The sequence below is a fragment of the Antrostomus carolinensis genome, unplaced genomic scaffold (genome assembly GCF_000700745.2).
Source record: "Antrostomus carolinensis isolate BGI_N321 unplaced genomic scaffold, ASM70074v2 scaffold39332, whole genome shotgun sequence".
NCBI lineage: Eukaryota > Metazoa > Chordata > Aves > Caprimulgiformes > Caprimulgidae > Antrostomus > Antrostomus carolinensis.
In genome coordinates, this window is record NW_010299673.1 from 8,708 (window position 1) to 20,530 (window position 11,823).

General features: G+C 48.5%; 1 protein-coding gene and 1 pseudogene across 1 annotated transcript in view; one reads left to right on the forward strand and one right to left on the reverse strand.

Annotated features, from left to right (window-relative positions):
• RARS1 (arginyl-tRNA synthetase 1) overlaps window positions 1-9,115 on the forward strand; it is a 15,490-nt gene extending 6,375 nt beyond the window's left edge. The window contains exons 4-15 of the mRNA XM_010162867.2: window positions 724-835; window positions 1,709-1,809; window positions 2,290-2,411; window positions 2,743-2,863; window positions 3,178-3,307; window positions 3,639-3,743; window positions 4,673-4,851; window positions 5,357-5,466; window positions 6,213-6,318; window positions 7,540-7,712; window positions 8,341-8,588; window positions 8,970-9,115. Coding sequence (XP_010161169.2) covers window positions 724-835; window positions 1,709-1,809; window positions 2,290-2,411; window positions 2,743-2,863; window positions 3,178-3,307; window positions 3,639-3,743; window positions 4,673-4,851; window positions 5,357-5,466; window positions 6,213-6,318; window positions 7,540-7,712; window positions 8,341-8,588; window positions 8,970-9,079 — 1,617 coding nt within the window. The 3' untranslated portion in view covers window positions 9,080-9,115. The remainder of the gene's footprint in view (window positions 1-723; window positions 836-1,708; window positions 1,810-2,289; window positions 2,412-2,742; window positions 2,864-3,177; window positions 3,308-3,638; window positions 3,744-4,672; window positions 4,852-5,356; window positions 5,467-6,212; window positions 6,319-7,539; window positions 7,713-8,340; window positions 8,589-8,969) is intronic.
• A 570-nt stretch (window positions 9,116-9,685) lies between these two features.
• Window positions 9,686-11,823, reverse strand: part of LOC104521005 (stAR-related lipid transfer protein 13-like) — a 14,410-nt pseudogene continuing 12,272 nt past the window's right edge.

An 11,823-nucleotide genomic window follows, 5' to 3' on the forward strand; every position in this document is an offset into this window, starting at 1 on the left:
CATGTTATTGGAGTTCCTCACAGTAGGCCGTTTATGTGTGGAGGAAAAGGAGAGCTACTTTACCAGCAGTTTTTCTCATACTCTTTGAAGAAAATGGGGCAATGTTAGGATTATCTTTGATTGCTTGAGTTGTTGGATTTTATTTATTTATTCATTTATTTATTTATTAAGTTTGAGTCTGAGGTAGAACTGAAGACAGTTTGCTTTGGTTGCTTTTAATTATAAACCAGCAGACTTGCTCTGAAACCACACTCAGCATCTACTGTAGGGACAGTTCAAAACTTCAGATATGAATGCTGGTAGAGCTGAGGATACCCATGAGACTGATGAACAGGATTTTGAAGCAGTGTGAAGGACTGTGCCAGCTATGTTGGTTTTTAAAGAGTTTGTCCCTTTTACTAGCTTAGGGAAATACAAATTTGCCAAACCACTTAACAGGTTTTGAAAAATAGCCTGGAAGATTTTCTTCTGACATAGGGACTAACCTTTAATTGCCCTTAGCAGAAAGGAGTGAATGTGTTGCGTCTAATTAGACTTCTGCTGTGTAGAGAGTGCTAATCTTGTCTGTAAAATTTGCTCGAGATGTGTTTCCTTGTGTGTGTCTCTACATTATGAAGCTAAAGGATCATGAGGATCTTTTAATGCCACAGTATCTATGCTTCCTGTTGCACTCTGTGGAATGTTTTGGAGGATTGAATTTTACTTAATCTTCTTGTGTTTCAGATACTGCTTAAAACCAAGGAACAGAAGGTTAGCCCAAGAGAAATCGCTGAGAAAATATCAAAAAATATTCCTGCCAATGAATGCATTGAGAAGGTTGAAATTGCTGGTCCTGGTAAGATAGTTTCATGTTACCCACTTTGCATGTTTTCAAGCTGTTAGGGCATTTTTTTTTCTGGATGTTGATCAGGGAAGCTGAGTTGAGTTCAACTATTTTGTGATTTAAAATTGCAGTTATGGGGTGAATTAGCTTCTTCTTGTTGAGCTTTGTTGTCCTCAGACTTATGCAGCACCAGAAAATCTGTCTCTCTGTTAGAATAGGCAAGTGCAATCCTGAGCCCTTTAATTAGCAGTTTTTCCACTGATTCTTAAGGGACCGGCTTTTCCCCTTCTAAAATTGGTGATGGATATCAGGCCACAATCATGAAATCACAGCAAAAATCAGTATGCCCTTCTTGCTGTTGCTTGCATAGTGAGGAGAGCTTGTCCTCTCAGCACTGAGATGCCAGAGTAGCGAGGAGGTTATTAATTGCTGCATCTGTTTTGTCCCTGTGACCCAGGAAGAAATACAAGGGCTCATATTCCTTAGGACTGCAGCATAAACACAAAAATCACATGGCACAGCCCTTTCAGTGCTTGGGCAGAAGCTCATTCAATTAGATTTGTGAAGCAGAAATAAACCAGCGTTTTTCCCTAAGCATGGATTATCCCAGGTGTAACGATGTTTTAGGATATTAATTTTTAAAAAGAGAGACAAAGCAGGATTTATTTTAAAAAGTTTTTATAAATTTACCTTTGAGTGACAGTGTGCAAAAAGGAGTTATGTCAGTGGGTTAGCTTGCAGAATCTAACTCCTACAGTAAAGGCTATAGTGGTGTGAAACAGACTCTTGTAATCTGGAAACAGAAACCCAAGGGGAAAGGAAACAAAAAGTGGTCTGAGGCACTTCTGCAGCCCCAGCGCTCATTGCTGGTTTTCTTTTCTAAAGGTTTTATCAATGTCCACTTGAGAAAGGATTTTGTATCAAAGCAGCTGAGCAGTTTGTTGATGAATGGAGTTCAACCACCAGCTGTTGGCAAAAGGAAAAAGGTACGGCAGTAAGAGCATAGGCATCCTGCTCCTGTATTGATGGAGCGCGCTGGACCGCAGGTAGCTTTGCAATTCCTCCCTGAGGTGATTTGCTGTCCATGTCAGCTGGTTGTTGCAGCAGAGTAAATGGGATGTGACTTAGGGAGTGGGGGCTGTGGGGTAGACCCCGTGTACCTGGTGTGTTCTCTGGTGGGTGAGGGACAGGGTTCCCTGGGGACAGCATGTTGTGCCAGTGAGTGATCCCTGAGCCTCTGCTGAGCAGCTGCAGCAGAGCCCCAGGCTGGAAGCCTGCTCTGGTGTTCCCCACTGGGCCTTCTCTGCTGCTGTGCGCTGTTGGCAGCAAAGAGGGTGTGAGGGTAAGTGAAGGCGAGCCTCATTCCCCCCTGCTCCCCCCACCCCAGCAAAATCCAGGTGAAACACAGAGGGTGTGGTAATGACGGATGCCTTTTATTCCCTTTTTCCTTTGGTACTGTGTCTAAGGTGGTGGTGGATTTTTCATCCCCTAACATTGCAAAGGAGATGCATGTTGGCCACCTGCGATCTACCATCATTGGAGAAAGTATGTGCCGACTATTCGAATTTGCAGGTTATGATGTTTTGAGGTGAGAGTCGATGTTTGGGTGGGGTGGGCTTGCTTGACTAAATTTATGCAATACCAATCTCTGTTCTTTCATCTGTATTGGTCTTTTTTTATAAGCACATAACAAATAATCCTTTATATGTAGTAAAATACTAAGCTGAGCAAGTGTAGCAGGGTTAGGAATCAAGATGGGCAGCAGCATCATTGCAGTGAAATTAGGGGGGCTTCCCTTTTTTTGATTTCTGATATTACGTGTCTTTCTTCTTTTAGAATATATTTTTTTAAAATGTGTGTGTTTTAAAGCATATGTTTGAGAAATCATTATTATTATTATGCTCTTCAATTGCTTCAAGGTTAAACCATTTAGGAGATTGGGGCACCCAGTTTGGAATGCTCATTGCTCACCTTCAAGACAAATTTCCAGATTACTTAACTGTGTCTCCTCCCATTGGGGATCTCCAAGCTTTTTACAAGGTATTTGTTGCAAATAAGTGTGATATTTATGTCAACATCTGAAAAGCAGATTGAGGAGCTTTACAAATCGCAGGGTAGTTTTGAAGAAACAAGAGCACTGAATCACTTTTAATAGATTATTGCAATAACCTGCCACTGCGTAATGAATTGCAGTATCTGGTACTGAGTTGTCTGTATGGCGCATGATTAAAGGACTTTGTAAGCATGCTCCCTCTCTGTCTTTTGAGGTGAGTATGCTTGGAGAGCCTGTTATCAATGTTAGCTTGTTTCAGGGGAGAAAGAGGTGCTTTTTCATGTAGTGTCTTTTACCACAGGAATCCAAGAGGAGGTTTGACACAGAGGAGGAATTTAAGAAACGTGCCTACCAATGTGTGGTGCTGCTGCAGAGCAAAAACCCCGACTTCATCAAAGCATGGGAACTGATCTGCGACGTGTCGCGGAAAGGTGACTTTGACAGATTTGGCAGTAGTGTCTTGGCAGTAGAACACTGAGGCTTTCCTTATCTTTATGTCTGAGTCCGTCCTCTAGTTTTCTTTTGAAAATCACTGCCGCACTGCTCTAAGAAGCTTAAAGAAAAAAGCCAGTACAGCCAAAGTACTGGGCTATCTGTGCAGGCTTTCAGCTAAATCTTTTGTCTCCTGAATCCTAGTCTGATGGCTTCACCAAGAGACAGAAAATGCCTTTAGGGACTTGCTGTCCCCATTGGCAAACATATGCCACTAATTCCCACTGTGTGCATTTACCAGAGTTATTTTGTTCTGTTTCCCTCCTCTAGAGTTCCAGAAAATCTACAACTGCTTGGACATCACACTCATAGAGAGAGGGGAATCATTCTACCACGAGATGATGAAAGACATCGTGAAAGAATTTGAAGATAAAGGTGAGGCTTTTGCTCTCAGAGTCAGAAATTCTGCAGCTGTCAGGATGAGCGAGGTGACCTCACTGCTCCTGAGCAAGGCCTGGGCCTGATATTTTAGAAGCTGCGTGTTCCCCATCCTTGCTCTTTTTCTGAGCTACATTTCCTGAGTGGGTCTTTTGTGGCATTAGCAGAAATTATTCTAGTGTGTTTCATTCCAGAAAGGTTCGGTCTTTCTTGCTGACACCAAAAGCAGTTTGTCTGTGGTATTTGTAGGCAATAGCATGAGGTACTGCTGGATTTTACTGTATCCTTAGTAAATAGTCAAGGAGCGATATATGACAGACTTCCAGGTCTTAGTACTGTGCCTGTATGGGAACTTTGTCTGAGAAATATCTGTGAAGAGACAGTGGCATTTTTGGATCACGTTGACTTTAGAGAGTGGCAAGAAGCCAAATGGAGCATAACAAGTCTCTGGTTTTATGTGTTTCTTTTCTGGATTTGGCAGTTGTTGAATCTCACTCTCTGGAGTGTTCTGACTAGCCTTATCTCTGAAAGACTGTGCTATGTCCTCCTTGCATCTCCATAGAGTTTCTCTTCCCTTTAATGCCATACTTTGTGATGCTGTTTTTGTGGCTGTAAAGGTGGATCTGGATGCCAGTGACAGGAGTTTCTAAATGCACTTAGATCTCTTCTGGTAAGTCCAGATCTGTATAAATCCGCTTCCTTGTGCTTAGTGAGAGTTCTGGAGGTACAGTACAGAATGTGTACTTGGCTGGTGAGGGAGTTCTCATTTAGGTCTTTTTCATATTTTGAGACATTAATTATTTGATAATGTGAGTGCATGGCCTTTTCTTTCTGGTAGCATCCAGGAAGGCAGGTGTTTCTGCCTGTGCTGGCCCACAAACCTCCCCATTCTATACGACACAGAATGTTTTGTGTTGCTTTTCTAGGATTTGTCCAGGTTGATGAAGGCCGGAAGATTGTGTTTGTCCCAGGTTTCCCTGTCCCATTGACAGTCATGAAATCAGACGGAGGTTACACATACGACACATCTGACTTAGCTGCTCTTAAACACAGACTATGTGAAGAGAAGGCTGATATCCTTATTTATGTTGTTGATAGCGGCCAGGTGAGTATGCCAACTTCTGCTGTCACTGCTGGTATGGATCATCAGAAAGTGTGTTAAATGACAGATGCAACAGTAACACAGGTGGAACGCCATGGCATTTTTGTTGTGGTATATTTACTCCTGTCCTTATCAGGGTAATGGTGAGTGTTTTGGTGGCTGGCAATCTCCATGAAGAGCCCCTAGAACTGATTGATTAGGGAGAGACCCTGTTACCACTGGAGGCAGGTGAAGCCTAAATCTCAGTAGATCGGAAATGATGAAATTTGTACTGCTTATACTTGTGTCTCTGCTTACCTGAGGAAATGCAAGGTTGTCAGCTCTGTATCTGAGCAGTGATGGGAATTTGCCATTTGCTGCTTCTGTAAGCCAGGAAAACTCTTTGAAAGACTGAACTTTCTGAAGTGGAATTTTGTGTGAAAGCAGCACTGTGAAGGACATAAGGCTGGACAGAAAACTACCTGGAGGAGTGGGCTGAGATCCAGTTGTTGATGTTTGTTCCTTGCAGTCAGTGCATTTACAAACAGTGTTTGCAGCTGGACAGATGATCGGCTGGTATGATCCCAAAGTAACCAGAGTGGCCCATGCCGCCTTTGGAGTGGTGCTGGGAGAAGACAAGTAAGTCTTTGGGTGTAGTTTTCCGCTGAAAGAGAAATGTGCTGAAAGAATTTGCACTGAAGAGGATGTTTGAGTGAATGCAGAAGACTTGCTCTTGTTTGTTGACAAGTATGCATGTGGCATGCCAAAAAAACCCCAAAAGCACTGCATCCATGCTGTTACTCATAACTGTGTCTTCTCATTGTGTGTCATGGTCCTTGATCCGCATTGTCACTGGTGCTGTGGTCAGGTTCCCTCTTCGGCCTGGCTTCTGCTGCCTGGCATTTGGGGAGGGGCACTGGGAATGGCTGGTGGAAGTGCAGTGGAACCTGATATGAATACTGGGAGGTGGCAACAGTAAACACCATGATTTTCATTATTGCCTACCTGCCTCATGGTGCATGAAATGAATGTTGGGAGAAGAACCTCTGTGTCCTAGTCTATAAGCCAGGCCTTTGTGCTCCAGAGTTGTTCTTGTCTCTCTGAAGATGTGGCTAAACCAGTGTGCTCTGATGGTCACATGCCGTTGTGGACTGGGTGGTTTTGCTGTAGTTCTGTTATAAAGTAAAGGTGACTTGCTGGGCTGGGCAGGCTCTGGCACTGGTATTTCGTCCTGCCTAATGTCTGGAGCTGGGAGAGTTCTGACTGTTGGAGCCTTGCTGGTTACTCCCCCCAGCCACCCCATGTGGGTGTTCTCTGAGATTCCCATGTTTTGTGGGAGTGTTTTGCCCCTTATGCAGGTGGTCATTTTGGCTGTGTGTTTTCAGGAAGAAGTTCAAAACTCGTTCAGGGGATACAGTTCGTCTTATAGATCTGCTGGAAGAAGGGCTGAAACGAGCCATGGACAAGCTGAAAGACAAGGAACGGGACAAGGTAGTTGTGACAAATTGCTTATCTTTCCTTAGAACTTCCCAGGTTTGTTCACAGACTTATGGTTTACACATTCTGGATGTGAGCTGAGAATATGGACTCTGCCAAACTGCCCAGGAGATGCCATAGGTTGTGTACACAATCAGTGTGATTTTTTGATAGCAGTTCAGCAAGGTGCAGTCATGGAGAGCAAAGAGCATCCCTGAGTACGTAACAGTGAGAAAATGTGAGCTGCAGGCAGCACACTGGTCTCTGGCTGGTACTTGCAGACTTGCTTGAGGATGGGGAAGGAGAACAGGGCCTGGCCGGGTAGCTGGCCTTGCAGGTACCCTGAGGTCTCACTGGGCAACAGTGGTGACTCCCTAGGGTGCAGGAGGTGGTGGCAGAATATAAAGTTGCAGCCTTGGCCTGCTGGGCTAGCGGTGGCTTCTGGTGATGGATGGTTGTTGGATCTGCAGGGAGCCTTGACATTAGGCTTCACCCTTTCCTTTGGAAGCTGTAGCTGAGTTTGCTGGAAGCCCTTTGCTTAGCAAGATTTCTGTCTTGGATTGTGATGGGTTGGAGAGAACTGGCCAGTGTGGGACATGGCCTGGAACAAAAGGACCAAACTCTGTCCATGCACTGTGTGAGACAGTGGAATCGGGAAGTGCAGCTCCTTGGTGCTGTGCAGCATAGGGTGAAAATGAAAGGTCCCTTTTTAAACAGGAACACAAGGAAGCACAGAAAAATAACACCTTGAAAATCTCCCAAGGGCTTATATGAGTCAGACACAAAGTGCTTTGACATGCTGACAGGGTGCTGTTCTGCCGGAGAGGGGTTTTGGGAGTGTTCAGACTGCCCAAAATGCTCTATAAGGGTCGGAGGGCCAAGTGTTTGTTACATGTATATGCAGTTTAAGAAGCAGGAGCAGTATGAGCATCAAACTCGTGTAGCACCCCGGGGCACAGAAGTCCCGCAGGCCTCCAGGAGTAGAGTCAGCCTTACCCTGGGCAGGGCTGCAGTGCATTTGATTGCAGGAGCAGTGAGGGGCAGATACAGAATTATCTGGTGTCTCGAGGTGGAAAAGTGGGTGTGAGCCTTTCACTGAGTGCCCCGTGGGTAAAATCCCCTCAGCAGCCTGGGCTTTCCTCTTGAACCGTGCTGAGTGGCCAAGGCTGTGTGTTGCCGTTTGTGATGCCAGTGTTGCGTTCTTCCTCATGACTGTCTGTTTTGAAATTGCAACAGGTCCTCACAGCAGAAGAGCTGAAAGCTGCCCAGACGTCAGTCGCTTTTGGATGTATTAAATATGCAGATCTCTCCCACAACAGACTAAATGATTACGTATTCTCCTTTGACAAGATGCTGGATGACCGAGGAAACACAGCTGCGTACTTGCTGTATGCCTTCACACGCATCAGGTGGGTTGAGCGCCCTGGCAGTCGCTTGGAGTTGGTCTCTGATGCTCTCTGTATCTTTATTGCAAAGGAGGATGTGGAGAAAGGGGTGACTTAATTGCATCAGTCCTATCAGGGGTAGTTGGCAAGAGAAGCCAGCCATTCTGGCATGCGCCATGGGCAAGATCTTGTCATTGGAAATGGTGTCCTCTGCTGTCTGAAACAGGGCTCCTCCGTGCGACACAGATCTTGAGATTTTAGCTGGCAGGGAGGGAGCTGTGGGAGTTTCTGGTAACTGCATTAGAGGTTTCAGGTGGGCGGGTGTCGCTGTACCCCCCACAGTTTTTATGGCACCCTGAGCCCTGGTTTGCTTGGCAGCATCAGCTGTCCTTGCCAATGCACATGCCCAGAGCACGTGCCTCCCTGTTCCTCTGCAGTGCACTGTTGGATCACTGCAAGGGCAGCGCCTCCGTGTGCGTTCCCAGAGCTGATGGCTCTCTCTGGCCTGGTAACCCAGGACTGGGCAGGCGAGATCAGCGGGTGGCCTGTGCCAGCCCTGAGACAGGCCAGACAGGTGACCAGCTGCAGGCTGGCCTGGGGCAGGTTGAGCAGTGAGACTCTCACAGGCAGACTGTGTTTTGGATCATTTCAGGGCTATTGCTCGCCTGGCCAGTATCGATGAGCAGATGCTGCGGAAGGCAGCCAGGGAGGAGGTGCTCATCCTTGACCATGAGAAGGAGTGGAAACTGGGCAAGTGCATCCTGAGATTCCCTGAGATCTTGCAGAAGATCCTGGAGGACTTGTTATTGCACACGCTCTGTGACTACCTTTATGAGCTGGCCACCACCTTCACCGAATTCTACGACAACTGCTACTGCGTTGAGAAGGACAGGCAGAGTGGTGAGTGTTGGCCTAGGGGTCCTGCACGTGCCTGTGTCACACACCGTGGTACAGGCAATCAGCGGGGTGTTTCTCTGTGCTGGGAAGTCTGTTGTCACACTACCGGCTGCTGCAGAACAAGTGTTGTCCGTGTGGGAGGACTGAAGGTAGCTGACACAGCCTGTGTCATCATCTGCCTGTGAAGCAGGAGTGTTGAGTAGAGAGTTGTGAGCAACCAGGCACCTGGAAACACGAGGAGGGCTGGTCAGTCTGCCTGGCATGGGGAGAGCGGGAGGGGACTCTGTGTGCCCAGCCCCCAGGTTGTGGGCAGATGGGGTTCCCCTGGGGAAGGCAGTGTTGGTTGTGAGCAGCTGCTCCAGCTCTTCCGTCGGTGTTTTGCAGGTCAGATCATGAAGGTGAACATGTGGAGGCTGCTGCTGTGCGAAGCCACTGCCACCGTCATGGCCAAAGGATTCGACATCCTGGGGATTAAGCCTGTGCAGAGGATGTAGCTGTTCCCTGTGGGATGACAATAAAGGGACTCAACATCTGGAGGTGTCTGTGTCTGTCGGGGTGGAGTTGTGGTAAGGGAAGGTGCTCTAGGGGTGTAGCACCCCCTTAGGAGAGAAAGGAAGGAAGAAATGAAATGCAGGAAGGAAGGGAAGAAAGAAAGAAAGGATGGGGTGGGGATAAGGAAAATAAGAAGGGGAGAGAGCAGGAGCATGGCTTCAGAAGCCCTAGGTACAGCAACAGACAGGAGGGGCCATGGGCACAGCTCAGAGCAGTTCTGTGTGCAGGAACTGAACAAACCCCATAGGCCCATGCCCAGGGCTGCTCCGCCTCAGTCTGCAGAGTTTAAGGACCCAGAACTCAGAACACCCAAGAGCACCTACAGGAAACCTTCCAGCCACCATAGTCATGCACACTTTCAGGGCTGACCTTACTCTGGTGACTCCCATTGTTCTCTTTACCTTACTTGCCAGGTGTGAGCAGATCACCCAGCTTTTGATGTCATCTCTGGTATCCCTCAGCAGATCACAGAGCTCTAAAGGGAGCCAAACGTGATTCTCATGTGATCCTCCCATACATCCCAACCCAGTAGTATGAGGCCCTGGTGCTCAGGCTGCTTGTCTCTTGAAGGTTGTCAGTGAGCTAATCAAGGCAACAGTCAGGTACCTGCAAAAGAAATGGAACACAGGGGACTGAACTTGAATGTAACACACCAGGGAGGTGTGAAACAACACACACAGCAGGACAGTGGAGTTTAGGGTGTGGGGTGTGCCACGTACAAGCAAACACACACATCTGCATAACTGCCCTGGACAGGTGGTCTGTACCAGCCCTCAAAAAAGGGGTGACTTCCTGCATGCCCCTCAAGGGACAGCAGTGCTAACATTGCATGCGGTGGGAGCAGCACCATCAACTGCCAGCGGTGCTGGTGTAGGCAGGGAGCAGTTGTACATCAAGGAGCACGAAGCCCAAGGGAGGAGCACATCAATTAACTACCTTCCCTCAGTGGAGGACACAAGGGAAATGCCTTTCCCTGCAGCAGCAGCATTTTGAATTCCCTGCAGTCGGCTGGGCAGCTGTTGATGCCGAGTAACTACAGGGCAGCAGGCAATGGCTCCTGCCTTTGCTTTGAGATTTGTTGGAAACTCCAATGTGAGAGGTAAAGCAGCACAGAAATGAGGCTTTGCTACCTTTAGAGAGTAGGTGTTGCACTTGATTTAGGTACTTGCTGGCGTATGTGCATGTGTGTATATATGTACTTATATATGTATACAGAGGGATAGATACAAAAGATAAACATATCTATTAATACTGATGTCCCAGGTTCTTTCTCATCTAAACAGCTGAAAGAGGGTAGGTTTAGATTAGATATTAGGAAGAAGTTCTTCACTGTGAGGGTGGTCAGACACTGGAACAGGTTGCCCAGAGAAGCTGTGGATGCTCCTCCCTGGAAGTGTTTAAGGCAGGCTGGATGAGGCTTTGAGCAACCTGGTCTAGTGGAAGGTGTCCCTGCTGATGGCAGGGGGGTTGGAACTAGATGATCTTTGAGATCCCTTCCAACCCAAACCATTCTATGATTCTATGATTCTATGATTGAGAGGATGGGGCCAGACTCTGTTCATTGGTGTTCAGTGACAGGACAAGGGGCAACAGGCACAAACTGGAACACAGGAGGTTCCATCTGAAGATGAGGAAAAACGTTACTGTGAGTGTGCCAGAGCACTGGAACAGGCTGCCCAGAGAGGCTGTGGAGTCTCCTTCTCTGGAGATACTCAAAACCTGCTTGGATGTGATTCTGTGCAACCTGCTTGAGATGAACCTGCTTTGGCAGGGGGGTTGGACTAGATGATCTCCTGAGGTCCCTTCCAACCCCAACCACTCTGTGATTCTGTAGGGCTGGGCAGTGCCTCACCAGCCAGGACCCCATCCCACCATACCTGAGGCAGATGCAGGGCAGGCCCAGGAACGGCAATGGCGACCAACTGAGGGCCCCAGTCGCAGCTGCATCCATCAGCGCCGAGGCAGGGCCCGGGCCAGGCCGGGCAGGGTCGGGTTTGGTGGCCGGTAACAGCGTCAGCCGCAGTCTGGCGATGGCCGCAGGGAGCGGGCAGGGCTGAGTGTCAAGGCCCATGTCCAGAGCAGCAGGTGCATGTCCAGGCACAGCCTGGCTGGGGTCACCCTGCAGAGCTGCCTGCAGCCTCTCCTCGAGGTCACCAGCAGAAGGGACAGTCCCTGGGTGCCGACACCAAACCCCTCCCTGGCAGGGCAGGGACACACCAGCGGGGCCCTGGCATCCCTGGGTGAGGGGTAGCTCATGGCACTGACCTCAGTGGTGCTTGGGAAGTGCCCTGGTCGTAGCAGGAGCGTGCAGGATGTCCGCGGGTCCAAGGGCAGCTCCGAGTCCCTGTGGGGCTGTTCTGGGGGCCAGGCAGCCAGGAATGGGGCCCGCTGACATGTTGCCAGGGCTGACTGTAGAGTGCAGGGTGTCAGGGCACCCCAAGGTGCTTTGGGTCTGGAAATGGGGACCCACAGTTGGGCTGGGGGTGAAGGGGGTCACTCAGGAGCCCTGTTCAGGGTGGGAACTGGTGCCATGGGGAGATCAGATCCCAGGCTGGACTGGGGTTTGGGTGTCACTTAGAAGCAAGGGGCAGATTGGGTGTGGGTGGGTGCGGGGACAGCCCTGGGGCAGGGCCATGTGTCAATTCAGGGGAGACATGGGGCATCGGCTCCCGCCCAGGCCTGGGGT